Here is a 21436-nt window from a genome sequence, read left to right on the forward strand (position 1 = left end):
GACATTTTACTGTTTTTAATGCTCTCGCTTCATCTCATCTGTTATAACTTCTCTCCACCGCGGCTGGTTGACCAACAACAGTACAAGCAAGAGCGGGCCACACGCTGGTTGTACCACACACTTTGTGCGCTGCCTCCATCTGACAACAGAGCTCGCTCCAGGCAGACAGACGGTCAGTCCCTAGAGTGGAGTGGACAGCAAACTCTGCTCGACCATAAAACCAGCTTAAGACATCACTGATGTTTTAAAGCACAAGCTCAACCTTGACGTCCATATTGGCCTTATACGGCTCCAGTAGGGGGCGTACTTCTTCAGCCAGGAACGTTTTCACCTGAAGAAGAGGAGCAGGAACAAGAAAACAAACTATCATCAAAGGGGGCAGCAGACACAGCTGCAGTAATAGGGGAGCTGCAGCTTGGCTGTAAACATTCATCTGTTGTCAGACTGAACAAAAATAAGGCTGTTCATGCTGTACCTGCTGTGGAGCACGCCCAGTAAAGGTCTTGGGGTCCAGCAAAGCATCCAGCTGCCCTAGAATGGGTGCAAAGTAGGGGTCTCGCTGGATTCTGGCCAGCAGGTCATTGTCTCCACCTTCCTGTTTAACCACAGCTGCTGCCTCTTGGGAGAGAACACGGATTTTCTCGTGGCACTCCTGAAGGAGACACAGGAAAAAACAGAAACATTAAGGTGGAGCTGACTTTAACAGCCATGTTGTTGGGTCTCCATGTCAGGTCTGGTTATTGGTAATCAGCTTCTTCATTTAAATGGTCAAAACACTGGTTACTAGTCAGTAAGATGATCTCACTTCAGTCATCTGTTTTTCTGGTTACCACTGGCATCTTCTGCCCAGTAAACCATCTCTCCTGATCAAGCAAAAATGCATTCATCCAGTTATGTTCAAAACTATTATTAATGTGTCCATTCTGACTCACAGAGGAGAACTCCTCACAGGGCATTTTCTCCTACCTGTCTGTTGCCTCCTGCCTTCACTATCGCCATAATAATGTTCTCTGTGGCCATGAAGGGCAGCTCGTGGTGGATGTCTCTCTCAATGACTTTGGGGTAGACCACAAGACCCTCTGTGATGTTCTGCAGCGTGCTGAGGATGATGTCTGCTGTCAGGAAGGACTCGGGCAGGGAGATCCTCCTGCACAGGAGCAAGGCAGAGAAGAGAGGAAAGAAACCATCAGTAATCACAAGTAACAGCTTTTTACTCAACCACTGAATCCTGGGTAACAATGTGCAATGCATTGTAGGATGTGTAGTTCTTTAACCATTAACGCAATTATGTACATCGCCTTTTACTCTTGATTTCTTTTTTCCCTTTATGGCCACAATTCCTCTCTTAGCTGTTTGGCTTTGTTCAAGGCCTCAAACTCTCATGGATTTCCTGAAGTGTCAGTGGGAAAAATGAAGGAGAAATCCACTTTTAAAAACAGTCTCCTCACAAAAAAATAAACAAAAAACAATAACGTAGCACACCGCGTGATGTGACAAAAGGCACATACCTTTGACGTTGCGTGACAAACTCTGTATTCCTCGTCCACACGTAAACCCAAAAAATGGGTGTTAAAAAAATAAATAAATCTGTTTTCGATGATTCCAAACGCCGTTTACTTGTGGACGAAACAGCTGCGTTTTCAAAAATAACTGTATGAGTGCACGTAGCATAAAAGAGTTAGTAGTTTATTTCCTTACTACCTCTAATTTTTTACTTTTATTTGCTTAACTGTTTACTAGATGTTTGAGGTGTGAAATAAACTCCAATGGAGCAAAATATGGGTGTGTGGGGTTGGAGGATGAGTGCGTGCGGGGGAGCGGCACGAACATTTTTCTTGTAAAACAAAGGGGGGCCTAGCAAAAAAAAAGGCTGGGAACCACTGCTTTAATAAACAGGCAGCCTTAGAGTATGAAATATTCATATATTAAACATATTTGTCTGTTGTCTCAGTGGCTGATAGTGCCCCACAGACCTCAGTCTGAGCTTGAAGCCATTTATCATTTTTAAGTTGTTTAATGTGTAGGTGTTCACAATAAACAGATTAAATGAAAGCCAGGGAACTTCAGTAGCACAAAAAAGTGGCCATTCTTTGTGCCCATATGGATCAGTGCCTCTTATTACCATTATTTCCTTAAGCTGGCTAGTTAAGTATCAGGCTAATGTTTAAAGCTTTCACTTGAGTGAAGTAACTCACATTACTGCTACTGCCAAGTAATGTTAGCTAAGTTTACAGCATATTTCATAAATCACAATGCCATAACTACTGTAATACCTTACAGAGGAGAACGGCATCATACCAAATTCACAGCAGTGTAAGTGTCTGTGTGGGCTGACCTGTTGGCGCTGTCATCCAGTGTGCTCTCCAGCCACTGGACTGAGTCAGTCTGCAGGGGGTCGCCCACCAACGCAATCAGATGTCGGGCCAAGCTACAGCAGCGTTCTGCACGCATGGGGTTCCTCTTGTAGGGCATAGCACTGGAACCTGGAAGAGGAGCAGGCAAAGCTTTAGGCTGAGGCACAGTTTAACAGGTAAAAAGTGCTTTTGAATGAGCGAACGTACCAATCTGCTCCTTCTCAAAAGGTTCCTCGATCTCTTTTAGGTTGGCCAGCAGGCGGATGTCTGTGCAGATCTACAGCAGATGACAGCAAAAGTTTAGACTCAGTTACATCAGCTTTTTGAAAATCCTGAGCTCAAGACCCAAGTTTCTTTAACCACCACTAAATGGAGACATTTCCTCACCTTGTGCACAGAAGCTCCCAAACTAGCAAGCCTGGCGAGGCAGTGTATGTCCACTTTGCGACTGTACGTCTGTCCAGTCACCAGGTAGGCTCTGGATAAGAATGGAACAAATGAGTTATAGCCAGTGTTTCAAACTGTTCCTACTTGGACCATGTTATAAAAACATGTCAGCCAATATTGGAGACAGGAGTTTGATACTCACTTCTTAAAGCCAGCCATCTCTGTCACCATCTTGTCAAGCTCTTCCACCTGGTGGCACAAAAGGAAAACTGACATTAAAAAGTCATCACAATACGGTGCTGTGGGACTTCAGAAATCACCCACGTGGTTCTTATGGTTGTTTATACCTTGTCATGGTCCCCTTGAAAGAGCTGCAGGAAGCTGGCCTGGGTGCCTGTGGTCCCCTTGACTCCACGGAAACGAAGATCATCGCGGGCTCGCTCCAGGTTCCTCACATCCATCACCAATTCCTGCAGCCACAGACACGCTCGCTTCCCCACTGTGGTCAACTGGGCAGGCCTGTACAGAGAGCAGGAGAGGGGCACAGTGGGTGTGTTTGACATCAAAGTTAGACAGCTCCATCAGTCTGATGAAGGCCTATGAAAACACTGCAGCTGCAGTCGGACTCACTGGAAGTGTGTAAAGCCGAGCGTGGGGAGGTCGGCGTATTCCTCTGCAAAGTTTGCCAGCCGGTCGATGACTCTGGCCAGCTGCAGGAAAAACAAGCCTTTAATGATCAAATCAGGGTGTCAAGCTTATTTTACATCGTGGGCTACAAACAGCCAACTTTGATCTTTAGCTCCCAGAAGCAGTGAAGATGCGTAATAAATGTGACCAATATGTTGGATAGCCTGTCCTGTAATCTTTAAATATATTTTTTCATGAATTCAATTCAATGAAAATGCCCTGTTTTTTTTAATGGACTCACTGTAAAAACAAAAAACTAGCCAACAAGCTTGTTTGATATTAATATATTCATTTGCACTGTTTTCATAGAATTTCTGGACAAACAGGTGAGTCTCACCTTAGACAAGAGGATGTTGAAGCCATCACGCAATGCAATGAGATCCTGAAGAACAGAAACGACAAACATGAGAAGCTTTAAAGAGTCAAAACTCATCACTGCTGGGTTTATTTATGCAATAGTCATACTTACAGTATTGTCTCCCACATAGCATGACATAGCTCCGAGGTGGATGATGGGAGCAGCTGTGGGGCAGCAGTGTGCAAAGGTGTGGACGTGCGCCATGACATCGTGCCTCAGCTTTCGCTCTTCTTCAGCCGCCACGGCAGAGTCAATGTCCTCTGCATGGCTCTCCATCTCTGCAATCTGAGCATCAGTGATGGGCAGACCCAGAGCCTGAGGAGGAGAACATTGAACACAGAGACATGATGACAAACAGGAAGAGTTCCTACAAGCAACTCGTAAAGTTTAGAGCTGGCAAAACAAAAGTGCTTGTAGTTACAGAATGAATTCTGAACCATTTCCTGCAGGGTTTCATTCATTTTCAGAGTTTACTTATAAGCTTTTTATGTGGAGCTTTTTGACTCTTGATAATACAGTTCTTTACTTTTAAGATATTTATCAACAGTTACAAATGCAAATACGTTTTTATGTAAATACATGTTTTATTATAAATACATGTATTTGCGGTATTGGCTCTTCTGTATGGAACGCCAGGACTGCCATAATGAATTAATTAAATACACCATTAAATAATTAATTAAATGTGTCAATAATTAATTAAAATTGGAATTAATTAATTAAATAAATAGTTATGACACATGTAATTAATTAATTATTGACACATTTAATTAATTATTTATGTATTTCACATTTTAATTAATTATTGACACATTTAATTAATTAATTATTGACACATTTAATTAATTATTTATGTATTTCACATTTTAATTAATTATTGACACATTTAATTAATTATTGACACATTTAATTAATTATTTAATGATATATTTATTTATTTCATTTTGGCAGTCCTGACGCCTGGCTCTCGTCATGAAATAATTTTATCTGTCAGCCTCACCCATCAAACTCAGGGGGCGGGGTTAACGCTGCCCATGCAGCTTCTCTAACATTTGATTGGTTGCCGTGCAAAGTAAGTCAAAACAGGTCGATCCTAGATAATCGATTGCTTGTGTAGACTTGGGGCAGCCAGTTATCCCAGAATGCAGATCAAATCACAGGCCGTTTTTCTGTCACCAGCTACACTTTTAACAGTGTTTTAGCCGCGAATGTCGGTATGTCTGGTCAGGTTGTCAACATAGAACATGTTTGCAAAAGTGCTCAGATGTTTTCAGAGATTTCACAAGCTCTGCTAACAGTTAGCATGCAGAGCGCACCGAGGGGGTACATTAACCGGTTTGTTTACATATTCCACTCTCCGTGTTCCACATGTTGCATTCGCAGATTCTCATTTTCACCGAACGATCGTCTCTTTCCGCCTGGTCTTGTGTCTCTGTGCTTCTGTAACATAAAGAACGAGCTGACATTTTTCTCACGAAACCAGCGATCAGCTCAGCAGACCCTCAGTTTACCTGCATGCATCCTCCTCCTCATCTGTCAGCTGTTTAACACCTGCTGCTAATTCAAGAAACACGCCTACGTTACCTGGTGATAGTCACAGTTTAACTGCACAAGATAAGTAAATATAGTATTTTCCCCTAGCGCAGAGCTGCTGGAGCTTGTTTCCTTACAGAGCACTTTATAGGCGAACAGCTTCATCAGCGGCTGATGTCCAATCACCAGCACACAGCTTTCAAACCTCAGCTGAGTTTTAGCTCTCAGTGGTTAAACGCTGGACTTCATTCACTCAGGTTCTGTCTGTCGGGTCACGTTTACTTCGCTGTTTTATTTACAACTGAGCAAATCGGTTTGGCTGAGGTTAAAGTTACGTTTCATAACTGCATAGTTTCACAGACGTTTAATGAACCACTGGCACATGTGTTAGACTGAACTATCATCTAAATATCATCTGTTTTTTAATAGTTCTTCAACTGTGTTCTAAGCACCAGCTGTCTGTTAGAATGTGATTTTTTTTCTCTCTCTGTTGGCAGAGGTATAAAAATGCGCAGGAAAATCTGACGTGCATGGCAAACTTCACCGACGATATTTAGGGAGGAATAAACACACATCAAACATAAATGAACCATTTTCCTGTCTCCATAATTGAGAGCATTTTCTCTTCTTATGTCAACACTCTCTCTCTCTCTCTCTCTCTCTCTCTCTTTTTTTTTTTTTTTTTTTTTTGCTTTTTCGGTCATGTTATGTTTACCTGTCAAAGGCTTGTTACAAACTATGAAACACATTGTGCAGACTTCTGGATGTTAGAAGAAAACGAATACTGCTCATGAATGAGACTAAAGGCAGGAAGGTGTCCTTTAAAACTAAACATGTTAATAGGACCTCCCTGTTTATATCATAGTTTATGATATAGCACGTGTATTTCAGTAATAGCCTGCTGAGGCCACTATACGTGCTGGCCTCATATCAAATGTGAAGGCAGACTGAGTCTATGTTTGACGTTTTTTATATCTAATCTTCCTTTTCAAACATTTAAACAGCAGCGAGTCTGCAGCTGAGGGAATACAAATTCAAATTGTCGGAACAGGTTTGCTCGTTTCTTGGATTCATTTGGTGATTTATTAAATGTATAACTGTGTGGTGGGGCGTGGTCTGCGGTGCCGTGCAGGGAGGGCGGACGCACCTGCACGGCATCCTTAATCACGCCCGCCTAGTTAAAAACACGGGGACTGAAGGGTTTGGGGGTGTTGTGGTGTGGTGAGATGTAAATAAAGATGACTCTGAACGTTGCTCCGTGGTCCCGCCGTGTCTTATTCACGCCACATTGGTGCCGAAACCCAGGAGGCAGCACGGCGGGTCCATATCGGAGCCAGGGAATGGAGGAGCTGGCCCAGAGGGTGGCCGAAATGGCGGCCGCCCAGCGGGAGCAGGCGGCGGAGGTGCGTCGCCAGCAGGAAGAGCTGCAGGACCAGTCCGAGCGGCACCTGGAAAGGATTGGGGAGCTGGCGGCGCTGCTCTGGGCGCCACCCCCACAGGTGTGTCCCGAGGACAGTGAAGCGGTGGAGGAGCCGCGTGAGGCACCTCAGCAGCCGGAGGTGGCAGACGAGGCGCGCGGGGATCTGCGCCTGCCGGAGGAGGGGGAACAGCCAGGTGAAGGGCTGCTCCTGCCGGGAGTGGTGGATGAGCCGCTCCAACCGGAGGCGGCAGACGAGGTGCGCGAGGGTCTGCGCCGGTTGGAGAAAGAGGAGCTGCACGAGGGGCTGCTCGAGCCGGGAGTGGCGGCGGAGGGAGCAGTAGTGACGGAGGAGTCGCGCTATGGGCTGCTCCAGCAGGGAGCGACAGCGGTGACGGAGGGGCCGCGCAAGGAGCTGGAGGTCCCAGTGCCAGGGGAGCTTGCTCGAGTGGAACTGGCGAGCGAGGCGGGCGCCACGCTTGAGATCGCCGTGCTCGCCAGAACGGCCTCACCACCACCAGAGGCCTGTACACGCCACACCTCTGCCCAGCCACCTGTGAGCTGGGGCTCACGCTTGTGCCGGCCGCGCCGGGTGCACCTGTCACGTGTCCGACTTCCGAACCAGCTTTGCCTGCGCCGCTGGATTCGCGGGCGGCCGCCTGAACTCGCACCTCCCCGTCGCTTGGCCGGGGCCTGGGGGTGCCAGCTGTCCGGGCTGATTCCCTCTCCCACTGGCGGTGGGGGAGTAGGTTCGGCCGGATGGCTCCCCGGCCTCAATCGGGCGATGGGGGTATGTGGTGGGGCGTGGTCTGCGGTGCCGTGCAGGGAGGGCGGACGCACCTGCACGGCATCCTTAATCACGCCCGCCTAGTTAAAAACACGGGGACTGAGGGGTTTGGGGGTGTTGTGGTGTGGTGAGATGTAAATAAAGATGACTCTGAACGTTGCTCCGTGGTCCCGCCGTGTCTTATTCACGCCACAAACTGTTATTCTAATCTGCTGCTGAGTCTCTTACACTTTTCTTTATGCTGTATATTTTCACGTCTCTGGAATAGTTGGCAGTTAGATAGTCAGCTGGGAAACTTTGTGTTAACTCATGGAGCTGAGGATATCGTGGATATGCTGACCTCGCTGCGTGGTGTACAGAGCGAGGTCAGCATGATTAATATTCACAATAAAAATATTAGCCGAACATCATGAAGTCTGTATGTGTTTCATAGTGTCGAACAACCTTTGTACAGTTAAAGCCAGCAGTTACTACATGACGGAAACACCAACGTTCTCTCTTTTATGTGTTTATACACAGGTCACGCTGATTACTGAACAAAAACCCAAAGATCAGATGTTAAACAGATTTATTTGCTCTCTCTCCTCCTTAAACATGTTTTTAATGTTAGTTATAATTCAGAATTGGCGACTGAAACACGTAGGACACATAAGAACATCAGGAAATAAAACACCGATAAATATAACCTCAGTAAAAGAAGTCAGCGGGGGTTACTACAGCTGTGTACCGGGGCCTGCGCTTTGTCGGTGGGATTGCTTGTGAGGCGAGCGGGTCTATCCCACGCTTTGCCGTGAGACTGGGACGACATCTCCGAAATCATCGAAACACTTTTGCAAAGAGGCTGTATCTTGACAAACCGACCAGACACATGAAGATTAAACCACTACATTCTCGGCTAAAAAAATATTAAAACTGTATTTGGTAACACACAAACAGGGTTTTTCAAAGCTCAGTTCTGTTAGCTTCCACATGCCGGTTGTGTGCTAGAAACAATGGCCACCAGGCCAAAGCAATGGTTTTGACTCGATCAGCGTTAACCCCGCCCCCTGAGTTTGATGGGTGAGGCTGACAGATAAAATTATTTCATGATGAGAGCCAGGCGTCAGGACTGCCAAAATGAAATAAATAAATATATCATTAAATAATTAATTAAATGTGTCAATAATTAATTAAATGTGTCAATAATTAATTAAAATGTGAAATACATAAATAATTAATTAAATATGTCAATAATTAATTAATTAAATGTGTCAATAATTAATTAAAACGTGAAATACATAAATAATTAATTAAATGTGTCAATAATTAATTAATTACATATATCATAACTATTTATTTAATTAATTAATTCCAATTTTAATTAATTATTGCCACATTTAATTAATTATTTAATGGTGTATTTAATTAATTCATTATGGCAGTCCTGGCGTTCCATACTTCTGTTGATGGAAAGGATGTTTGGGTAAAAGTCAGTGACTTGCATTGCTAAGCTGATAGCAAACAGCCTGCTGTTCATTAGTCATTAGTCTGTCAGCATCTCTTTTCTCCAGTTTTGATCATCATGTGCTGTCCTCATGAGGAGGCACAGGCGCTCAATATGCTGATTAGACTGGACTGTATTCTGTTGGGACACCGTAGTCACGTGATTCCTACAGCACTACAGAAAGGTTCCAGATAGTCAAGTACCTCGCGCCAGTCAAAGGGGTCATAGGTCAGACTGGTCAAATAAAACCACAGTAGAGAAGAGAGCACAAACACAACAGCATTTAGCCAGAGTAACTGTTACCAATTTTCCCACTTGAAGAGCTTTTCGTTCACAGGAACATTCGCTGTCGAGAGAGCAGCAGCTGTTCAAATGATTCAGAACATGTACGCATGCGTGTCGAAGCTCACGTGGCTCTGCGATAGAAAATACGAACTGCAGATTTTCAATTTTAGAATCTCATAATAATGTTGACGGGTATTTTTGAAAACAGATTTTTCGTTTTCAAAAAAATAATCCCGTCCACACGTAAACGCAAAAATGAAGGAAAACGCTGCTAGGAACATGCTAAAGCAACAGTTGGCGATAGAAATGTTGGCCAATCAGAAGTCTAGAAGCCTCGGTGGGAAATAGTAAACAAAGATGGGGCATAGAAGCAGAACCGAGTCCTATGTGTAGAGGGACAGTAACTGTGTGTGTATATGTAAGCATTTAGACACTGCAGAGAGTACAATTAACAGTAACAGGATTGTTGAAATTCATTTTCCCGAAACAATAACGTGGCGCACACCTTTGACGCTGCGTTCTGTCGGTTTTCCTCGTCCACACGCAAATAAAATCTCAGTTTTCAATGACCGAAAACGCCGTTTTCGTGTGGACAAAAGGTGCAAACGCATAGAAAAATCTCCGTTTTCAAAAACACCCGAGTACGTGTGGACACAGCCAAATGTTCATTTAAAATATGACCTATGACTTCCAGACAAAGACACTGATTACTGTACGGTAGCAGTCTGCTCAGTCAGCACCGGGTAGCATCCACACGACTCGTAAGACCTCCTTATAACTATGTTTAGAGCAGGAAACTTGATAAAGGTCGCGGATTTCTTTCATAAGCTTGTAGCAGCAGATCATTATATCAAACCTTCTCAGCTTTGGCGAGGAAAATCCACAGCTTCCTCCAGGTGATGAACTTCTTTTTCTCGCTGAAGTTGTAGCTCATTTCTTTGCTGGCGTATCTGGACACCAGAGGTGAGCGATACCTATTCATCTCTTCGGCTCCGGCCATGGTTGCTAGAAAAGTGAACACTGTGAGGCTACAGACCGGCGGGTAGCGACAGGATCTTAAGTAGTGATGTGCGGATGGATCCTGAAATAGCGATTCCTCCACATTTATACAGCCGTATTTCGCACATGACTATGAAAGGCGGAAGAGGAAGTAGTTCCTTTGAGTGTAGACAATCCGAATGTTACAGTTTCTTTCCACTGTGTTCCTGTTAATGATAAACTACAAATTTACTGTAAATTACTAAAATATCAATATTTTAATGTGAGAATCGATTCTAGAACATAAATGATTGGTATCGGAGGAATCGATATTTCAGGATCGATCCGCACATCACTAGCGCGCACTCACAACAATGGTAAATCTAGTGTTAAGGGTAAGATCTCACATTTGTTTAAATTCAGATTTAACCCTGAAGCTTTTGAGAAAGTTTCAATAATCTGCAGAATTTTGGGGATTTTATTCAGGTTATTTAGAAAAATGGTTGTATCATCGGCTAACTGGCTGATGGAGAGCTCTTTACCCAGGATAGATATCTTACCAAACTCAGCATTTTTAATCAGTATGGAAAGCATTTCAGTTGCTGCAATAAACAGCAATGGCGAGATTGGACATGCTTGTTTTATTCCTTTGCAGATCCTAAATCTTTGTGAGGTGCCACGTGGAAGACACACTGAACTGTTAGTATCTCTATACAGCAATTTGATTACATTAATGAAGTTACTTCCAAAACCGAACAAATCAAGGGCTTGAAACATAAATTCATGCTCTATCATGTCGAAGGCTTTGTAAAAATCTAAAAATAGGACAAAACCTTGGTTTCAATTAGGTAGTTGTAGTCAATCAAGTCCAAAATAAGGCGGATATTATTATGGATTGAGCGGCCTTTTATAAATCCAGACTGAGTGTCAGAAATAATTTGAGTTATGCCTGATTTTAACCTGTTTGCAAAAATATGTGTTAGAAGTTTCTAATCATTATTTAATAGAGTAATTGGTCTTAAATTATCAAGAAGAGTCGGATCTTTCCCAGGTTTTGGTATGAGTGTAATTACACATTGTTTCATAGTGTGTGTGAGAGAACCATTTTCTAATATTTCTGTAAGCATTCCAAACACAAGGGTTCTAATATGAACCCAAAAATGTTTGTAAAAGTTACTGGTCAAACCATCACAACCTGGGCCTTTATCTTTGGGTAAAGCACTTAAGGCTTTATCTAACTCTTCAATGGTAATTTTGCCCTCACAGGTCTTTTTAAAATTTTCATCAATTTTAGGAATCAGGTGTTTGATAGATTGAAAAACTGCCTCAGCCAATGGTCTAGAGCAGTGGTTCCCAAACTTTTTCTGCTGGGCCCCCCTTGTTTTACAAGAAAAATGTTCGCGCAACTGTTGGATGCTGTTTGTCCGTGATTTGAACCGGGGAAACAAATCATGGCAGGATCAGCCTGATGTTATTTGTATCCCACTGTAACTTCACTGTATAAAGAGCTAACATCTCCAAAATGTCAGGAGTAGTTAGTCATTACAACAAGTGTTTGTGAACTAAAAATCAAGAATGTGGGATACTGTTTGTCCGTGATTTGAACAGCCCAGCGCTGCTCCTGATGCAGGGAAAACCAATTCTGCAGGGGAGACCTACCTCGGCACTTGTGCAGGTGAAACCAAAGGGAAGATATGCTTCACCATATTTTCTAGTCTTTGGCTTAGAATGAAGTTGGTTTGGAAACATATTCAGCTATGCTTCATCTCCTGCTTTGCGTTTGTAGAGGCGCCCCTGCTAGCAGTGTCCTAGCGTTTTTTGTTTTTTATTGCCCTTTTCATGCTGCGCCCCCCCCCCCCCCCCCCCCTCTAGTGGGCCCCACACTTTGGGAAGGTCTGGTCTAGAGTATGAAGAGGAGTACAAATTACTGTAAAAGGTAAAGATTTCTTTAGATACTAATTGAGGGTGAGTGCATAGCCGACTATCAATTGATAGACTGTTTTTGGCGTTTCTCTCTTGTCTTATCTTTTCTAATCTACAGAAATATGCTGTACTTTTTTCGCCATCCTCCATCCACTTGGCTCGGGATCTCAGATATGCTCCTTTAGCCTTTTTAGTATAAATATCGTCATTAAAAAAGGGTTTCGAGCAGATGTGATTAAGTTCTCTGATAACTTCAGTTTCTTTTTGCTTGTTATGATGAGCTATTATTTTACTGTGTTTAATTGAGATTTGACGTACTTGAAACTTAAAGAATTCCCACTTTTCTGTGTAAGAACTTGTGTTTCCATTAGTTGAAATAAGTTCTAGTTGTCAAAGTATTTCGTTACTAAAATTTTCATTGGTAAGCAGGGATGAGTTAAACTTCCAGTAACCTTTATTATGAGAGTTTTTAATTTGAGGAGTAACACTGAAATGTGTCACACAGTGGTCGGTTAAAGGTTCAGCTGAGACACCCACATCTACACTATTCTGCATTAAACTGTCTGAGATTAGCCAGAAATCGATACTCGATTTAGCCGAACCATCAGGCTTGAACCACGAAAAGGACGGAACAAGTGGGTTTGCTAATCTCTTAAGGATCTATTAGGTTGAGATTTAGACAGAAGTTGTGTAAAAATGAATTTATATGATGGGAATGGAATTTAGAGGGTGATCTATCAAGCCATTCGTCATAAACCATATTGTAATCTCCACCTAATATAAGATTGTTTGTGGAGTATTTGTGAATAGTTCTTTTAGGTGACTGGTGATCTCAGTTAATAAAAGTTTGTTCTGAGCTACATTGTTGTACATAAACATTACATAAGATCAAAAAGCTGTTATCCACTTTGAGTACACAAATTAGCCAATGGCCCAGACTGTCTTTCCTATGAGTTTCAATTTTATTACGAAAGTTTTTAAATAGTAAGGCTACCCCAGCTGATTTGTTCGTACCGTGACAAAAAATTATTCTTTCCCCACACTGACTAGACCAAAAATTTTCATCTGCCTCCACAGAGTGTTTCTTGTAGCAGTATACAGTTTGCATTTACATTTTTACAGAACAAAAATATTGATCTTTTTTTAACACTGTCTCTTAAGCCCCTAGTATTTAAAGACATTGGAACTAAAGAATGACATTAAAAGGAAGTGAGAGCGCAAAATAAAAAGAGGTTGACTGCTGTTGTGGAAGTTTTCGATTAAATAAAGCCTGCAGACGAGCGGTGAGCGGTAGCTAACATTCTTTAATCAAAACACAAAGAAACAGACAACCAAGTTGGTGGAGAGCCTGCATGACCGTGGGGCAGACGGTCAGCAGTCTCCCTGAGCCTAGCATGGCTCTCAGTTAAATACCTTCTCCAGGAACAAAAGACAGTACACAGCTGTTTCACACCTTAAGGTTCACACTCTCTTGCTACCTACCAGAGTCCTTAAAGACACAAAAGATTCTTCCTGTGGAGTTGTCTGCTTCCCCCAACTTCCTTACTAGACCCCCACCATTTGTCTTACTGTATGAGTGTGAGACATGTTAAAATCCAGTGGCACCAAGGCATCATACAATAAAATAATGTGATTAATACATAAGTAAAAGAAATTCCTATACAATCCCACCCTTTGATTCTTAAATCAAAGAATCACATTAATACCAGAATTTCTTTCCTGACATTCTGTATATCACATCAACATTATTGTTCACTTAAAGGAGTTTCACACTGTGTATCCTCACTTCACTTTTCTCCCACCACCCTTTGTTCATCTTTAATCATCCCCACAATCTAAGCTCTCACATGCAAATGGAAACAACAATGACACAGAGGAAAGGTCTTCTCCAGAGTGTCAAAGTACTTTGCATGACAAAGTGAGACAGCATTAGGTGGTCATTCCCAGTCATGGTCATGGCTCCTGGTGTCTGTGCCATTTACAGAGTCATAATTCCAACACTGATCTCCCTCTGTGCTGTCACCTTTGGAGCTTGGCATGCTCTCTCCATCCCTCGATTTCTGTTCCAACGCGGCTGTAGATTAGGAGCAGAGCAAGTCGTACACTCCTGTAGTCTTCCTCAACGTCAATGTAGAAACTCTTTCATTTTATTTTAAGATTTTGCTGTTCAAAATCTCCTCGTGACAATCTTTTGGAAGCCCAGTGGTGCAGCCCACTGTCGTTTGTCAGTTGTCCTGGAGATGGTCCCTGCTTCTCACTGGTCCTCTTGAAGCCTTCTCTCCCAGTCATGGTCTGCATTTGCACCCCAGTCTCTTCTTCCATATTCCTCATGTCACAGTCTCTGCAATTTAAAAATGAAAGCTCCCCGGAAAACCCTCTTTTACCATATGTTAACTTAACACAATTAGATATGCACAATAAAGTTGCGCATTGTCTCTTAAAAATTCCAGGACCTCTCCCCTGGGGTAGCTTCACTCCAGGCCCCGTCGTAAGAAAAAAACATTAGCCAGTGGTGTGTCCTGCTGTAGATCATGTGATTAGATCCCACGATTAACCCTTTGCTGTGGAAAAAGTGATGTAGATGTTAGCGCAGCGCATCTGTATGCACACTTTCTCACAGTGACATTTGCATTGTAAACAATACAAGTTCATGAATAACACACTGCTGGTAAATTCACAGACACAGAAAGTGGCAATTAAAAGCTTCAGTCAGCACGGCCCAAAAGCCCATGCAACCTGTTGCTATCACCTTTCCGCTCCTGTAAAAAGAAACATACATACATACATCCACCCTTTTGTCACTCTGGGTGGAGGTGCAATCTTGCATACTGGTGTCAAGTCAGTCAAGCTTTTGTCAGTCCAGTCAGTCCCCTTTTTTTTTTTTTTTTTTTTTTTTTTTTTTTTTGCTGACAGTAGAACCTCTCGTGACGCAATAAGTTTCTACTGCCAGCAGTGACGCCATTTCAAATTAAAAAAAATTTTAGACTGGATTACCTCGCTGAATCCTTTTTGACAGGGACTTGTTTTCTGATTGTCCCAAAAAAGTGGCTTTCTCCCGAGCCCATTTTAATTTTGGAGAAACTCACTTGCGATTCTTCAACAGGGCTCTAGAGTGCGACCAATTTGGTCGCAAATGTGACCAAATTTTTCAGTGGTGCAACTAAAAATAAATATTTGGTCGCACCTGTGCGACCAACTGTTCCGGTAACAAAAAAAAAATCTCTGTAACTCTCCGTGTGGTCAACAGCAGACACACATTATGCCCCTATCGTGGACTAAACCAATCAGAGATAGTCAGGGGCGGGACCTCTCTGATTGGCCGTGGTCCAGTTGAAAGTGCAGGTGGAAGAGAGAGGTGAGTAGCTTGAATAAAGCGATATCAATTCATTAACGGATTCCACACAAAGACCTAAACACAGAGCGGACCCAACACATCAGAATCAGCTTCGTCTTTCTCGGCTTTCTCACCCGACGGCCTGAACACGGACACGCTGTCGGAGCTTAGCGATTCTTCGGGTCCGCGCTGTGTTTACGTCTTTTTGCGCTGATTCTGAGCTGCAGGTTTTGTCTCTCTCCAACCAAAATTCACCGAGCCTGCAGCAAAAGAAGCAGCAAACTGCGCTTCACATTTGATCAATGTCGTCATGAATTCCCTCTGACTTTTGCTGTTTTGCTTCCACCACGATAAAAATCACACTTGCACAGCTCTCTCTCTCTCTGTACTTCAGGAACAGTTTCCCGTCTCAAATCTGTTTTCTGCATTATTCATTCGCTTATTACCCACCAGTCTACCGTTGTTTACAGCGCTTTTTATTTTTTCACTTAAATGACCTCGGACAAGAAAGCCTAATTTCTGCTGTTCAATACTGAAGAAATTTAAATTTCTTAAAATTATGCAAAATTGCAGAATATTTTTAAGGTTATCTGCTATAAAAAGCCAGACCAGGAAAATCTCCTTCATGTTTTCCTGTGTTTTATTCTCAGTTACTTTCACACAAAGGCATCTGCTGTGATTTTCACAATTCTGATGAAGTCTCATGTGTATCAGTACTGATAAATGATCAGAATTATAATATTTCTGACTGTCTGAGGCTAAATTGAATCAAATCAGGACTTTGAGAACCGGAATTGAATGGATTATAGAAAGCAGTGATGATACCCAGCCCTAGTGAGCAGCCTAGGCCTGAGAGAAGTGGATGTACTGTAGCTGTGGGTAATAAGAAAAGATGAAAAGAACTATTGATAACTTTTTTGTTAAGTTAAGGCCTGATCTGTCTGAAATTCATAGCCAGTGCTCTGACACGGTGCCATCAATATTTGAATGCTGAAAAAGCACAGTGTATCCAGAAAACACATTATATGCTGCAGTAAATGCACTGCCCAAGTGTCCCCTCTCCCCACGGCCTTTCAGCAGCAGACAGCAGCAAACAGGTCGTCAGAGGAGGCCAAGATGATGATTAAGTTTTTAACATTTTCTACAATATTGACAAAGCACTTTAAGCACAAGTTTGTTAGTTAATAATTTAGAAATTAATATTGTCTGTATGGACTTCCCCCCCCCAAAGAAAGTGCACATGTAAAACTGCGGTGTTAAGCGATGCGGTTGAAAAATTTGAGTGCGCCTAACTTTTGTGCCGGTACGCCTAAATTTTTAAAGTTAGGCGTACCGGTGCGCCCATGTCAAAAAGTTAGTCTAGAGCCCTGTTCAACAGGTTGTGTAGCGCTTTCGATTCCGATCTTGCAGGCCTGCTTGAAAAAGAGAAAATTGCCAAACAAAAAATCTCAGTGCACTGTTAAAAATCAAAAAATATGAAGGCCTCTTTTTAGAAGTTGTCTAAGCATACTCTCTTAGAATGATAGATCAAAACACAACTAATTCGCAGGTTCAACGTGGTACCAAAGGAAAATGCATCAGTAAATCTCCAAAACTTTCATCCACCAGTCACACACCTCACACATCAGCAATATTCTATTAGATGATGAGTTTTTTGTTTTCCCCCATGCAACCAGATGTGTGCCATGATAAGACCTCCCCCACACATCAGAAACAGGAAACTCAATAATAGTCTCCACTCATCTGACCCTCCTGCATAGCTGGACTGGCCATTGGGCATACCGGGCATTTGCCCGGTGGGCCGATGGTGATTTTTTGTTTTTATGGGCCGATGGGGTTTTTTTCTTCGTTTTTTTCCGTAACGGTATAAACACTGAAAGGTGGTGGATTGGCCAGATGAAGGGAGATGTGTAAAAATAACTCAATTGTTTGGTGGTGGCTATTGCGGAGTTTCTACAGATTCAGTAACATTAGCAAGTGGTGGAGGCCAGCAGATGCAACACACTGGCAGGTGGATGACAGAAAGGCAGGAGGAGCAGAGACCCGAGGCGGTGAACTGAACTTCAGGTAAGAAGTTACGACCTGCAGTCTGTCTGGGTCAGATATAAACCAAGTTTAGGTGGAGTTTATTTTCGTTGTGCTGACTTTTTACAGTCAGTTACAATAACTCGTACTGCGTACTAGCTAGCACGACGGAGTTTCTATACTGCTGGGCGGGTGCTATGATATTACTGAAGTTGAACTTGTTTTATCTTATTTATAAGGTTAGTTATTAGAGTTTCCAACCGTCCCGTAAAAAACGGAATCGTTTCGTATTCAGAGAAAATATTGCACGTTTCGTATTGAGGTGAAAAGGAACAGTTTGTCCCGTATTTCAGCTACAATGAAAAAGACACAAAGCTGGAGTTATTCTGTGTCTTTGCTGCACAGCTGCCTCTTCTTCTCTCAGTCTCTCGCCCTCCCTCTCCTGTTTCTACTTCAATCATGAAACTGATCAGTGATCAGCTGATCGGCTTTTCTCTCTTGTTTGTTTATCGCTCTGAATCTTACAACAAACGTTTTCACCTGATGTAAAATGTATAGAAATCCATTATTGTACATAGTAATTTTTTTTAGGGTCCCATCATAATTTCTTCAGAAGTAGCTAAGTACTGTTTATGATGCCAGCATTTCCCCACATTTTCTAGATACTGTACCAGTACTGTGTGTAAAATGCCATCAAAAAGTCAATTAAGTTTTTCTTTCTCACCTGTCTTTCTGTCTCCTTTCACTTTTTAAAGGTTGCCATGTTAGAAAAAATATTTTGCCCTGCCATGCTGTAATTATCATGTCTCACCTCTAGTCTTCTCTGTCTTAATTTCAGGTTTTCACCATGTGTTCTAGATAGTTCAGGAGGTTAACTCAAGCAGACTCAAGCAGACTACTTTCGGGTACTGTTTAGAATACCAGAATAGGGAGGATGGTGTAGGTTTAAGTTTATTAGATTGATACATATATACCAACAAGACAGTGTACATCACTGTGACAACAGCGTTTGCTTTCATTCAAAGGCTTTATGGTTTTTCCTATAATACCTGGTGGGCCGGTCTCTAGTCGAAATGCCCAGGCCGATTTTTTGTCCCAGTCCAGCCCTGAGTGTACAGCAGTGGTCCCCAACCTTTTTTGCAACACGGACCAGTTTAATGTCAGACAATATTTTCACGGACCGGCCTTTAAGGTGTTGCAGATAAATACAACAAAATAAAATGATACAAACAAAAACGGTGGTAGTTTGTAAATACAATAATAAACACGAATTCGGCTGTGTACTTGTGTAACTGTATGAGCAGCGTCCTCCTGAAACGCGCCAACAACATTGAGAGTAACATCCTCCTCTCAGCTTCTTGATACTCTCTGGTCGCTATGGTAACGCGTAAATAGTTCTTTCAAAATAAGACACACAACCACAACACGGGAAAAGACCCAGGGAAACCAACTCAATGGACCGGTACTGTCCGTGGCCCTGTTGGGGACCGCTGCTGTACAGGAGACACTGTACTAGGTTGATTGACAATGGTCCACAGCAATCAACGCACAACACAATGTACTGTAAAAATAAATAAATAAATAAATAATTGAAACAGTCCGCGAAAGGTGAACCGCGTCATTGTGAGGGACCACTGTACAATAATTTGCAGTAGTGGTGGTGAGTTTTGAGGTTGTCTTCAAACAAGTGCATTGTACTAGTAATGACTAGTTTATATTTATGAAAAAACCTTTATGCAGTAAATGTAAAGAAACAAATACATAACACATGGACACTTTTGGCCACGAACAAGCTGAAGGGATGGTGATTTTTTTTTTTTTACTAAACCCAGAGTGTTAAAAAACACTTATGAACCAAATTTCGTTGACAGATCACAGTATTATTACTCTTAAACTTCACCCTGAAAATAAAACACAATTTAAACACTGCTCTTTCAACTGCTGCTGTGTCCACAGTGTTTGCTCTACAGCCATCATTTTACCCTCAAAATGTCACCATCGTTGTTCTCTTTCCAACAAAGTGTCTTTCAAAGCTCAGAAATGTAAACTTTTACACTGTGTGGATCCAAGTGGAGGGATCACATTTGAGTCATTTTAGTCATTCAGTGATTTAAAGAGTATGAACTTTTAATATCCATTCAGATGTTTTCTGACTGTAAATTGTGTTTTCTCATTTCTTAGGTTTTTCTAATTTACATTTAAAACATTTTCGGCTATTTTCCAACTTCTTCTGTGTAAACTTCAGCTTTTAGCACTTCAGCTTTTTTGTTTTCAAGTGCAAATTTCTGTATTTTTCATCTCATTCAACATTTTTAACTTAAAATTCAGCAATTAATTCATTTCAGTGCATACAGTCAGATTCAAGCATTCACACTGCAGTTTCTTCAGAAAATGCACTTTCTAGTTTAGTTAGTTTTTTTTTTTTTTTTACAACTAATAATTGTCAGTTTCTTGAGGGTTAGGGGCTTCTTCAAAAGCCGGGCAATGGTTGGAAGGCTAATTGATGGCACATTGGCAAAGGTGTCATTGCTGTTCTCAATAGCCCGTTTGATTTCAGACAGCCGTATGTCCTTCCTTGCCCTGACCATTTCCACCACAGCCAACTCCTGCTGGTCAGTCAAAACACGTGGGCGACCACCACCAGGTTGTTTCCTGTTAATTCTGAGGACAATCATATACTGTCAATATTGAAGTATTACAAATTACATTACTGTAAACTGACAATTACATGTTGTTCATCTATACAATAGAGTACTATATTTTAGAAGTGAAGTTGCTATAGCAGACATACCGGTTTTCTTGGCGAAAAGTTCTGATGATAGAGCTGACAGTTGACCTTTGTAAATTAGGCTGTAACCTGGCAGCCTCAGCTATGGTAAAGCCTCTGTTAACCACATGGTCAACAATGATGGGCCAGAGTTCATTAGAGATGATGGTGGGTTGTCTTCTGCCTACATTTCTCTGAAGACCACCTCTCTGTCGAGGAGCACCACCACCTCTTCGATGAAGGTTTCCTCTCCCTACAAGTCTATCCTGCTCCATATTTGAACAGTGCAAAGTCTCAAACACAGTTCTACTTATATGGTAACTAATTGTGATGATCAGGGGGAAACAATTAGCAATTAGTATTTCTAGATTGAAAGCTCTTACAGCAATGTGTAACTTACAAATGACCAGACAACAATCAGTCAAGTTGAAAATCCATGGACATAATGAATGATTCATTGATTAAACATTAAGATCAGTTGCATTAAATGACAGACAACTGTAAACTGACTAATAAGAGATGCAAATCAAAAAATTTATAGTGATAACATTATGAAAGGCAATAACTGTGAACGAAACATTTATTTAGATGAAACACTTATTTTGTATAGTGAAAAGGATATTTTGTCATTATGTGAATTGTACTAACACAATTGAAAACATGCTGAAATGTTTGAAAAGATAAAAGATAAAGATGACCTTTATTAGTCCCACAGGTGGGAAATTTGTTTTGTTACAGCAAAAGTGCAAAGTTATGCAGCAGAAATTAGAAAACACTGGAATGCAATAAAATAAAGTAAAAAATAAAATACTATATATAATAGAATAAAAATAGAATAATATATACAATAGAATAAAATAGAATACCAATACTATATACAACTGATTAAGAAAATACAAAAATACAACTTTGTCAGAGAAAGAATTGCACATATAGCAGTCTTATTGCACGTATGAGGGTTTGATCAGCCGCAAAAGTCTTTGTTGTGGAGTCTGACAGCAGTGGGGAGGAAAGACCTGCGAAATCTCTCCGTCCCACTGAAGGAGCTGCTCAGTGCTGTCAGATTCTCTTGCATGGGGTGGGAGATGTTGTCCATCAGGGATGACAGTTTAGCTGCC

At 41.9% G+C, this 21436-nt stretch overlaps 1 protein-coding gene across 1 annotated transcript; it reads right to left on the minus strand.

Moving 5' to 3' along the window:
• LOC146711020 (adenylosuccinate lyase-like) lies at positions 1-10369 on the minus strand. Its single transcript, XM_085453695.1, has 12 exons — positions 10148-10369; positions 3898-4101; positions 3766-3810; positions 3372-3451; positions 3089-3260; positions 2944-2990; positions 2742-2832; positions 2562-2631; positions 2336-2483; positions 967-1147; positions 476-652; positions 1-331 (listed from the first exon to the last, which is right to left on the minus strand). The coding sequence occupies exons 1-12, from the start codon at positions 10289-10291 to the stop codon at positions 245-247; spliced, it is 1446 nt and encodes a 481-aa protein (XP_085309821.1). The 5' UTR covers positions 10292-10369; the 3' UTR covers positions 1-244.
• Between the last annotated feature and the right edge of the window lie 11067 nt (positions 10370-21436).

The sequence above is a fragment of the Copadichromis virginalis genome, linkage group LG4, assembly GCF_057382275.1.
Source record: "Copadichromis virginalis isolate Kocher_CV1m ecotype Utaka linkage group LG4, C_Virginalis_male_GT1.1, whole genome shotgun sequence".
NCBI lineage: Eukaryota > Metazoa > Chordata > Actinopteri > Cichliformes > Cichlidae > Copadichromis > Copadichromis virginalis.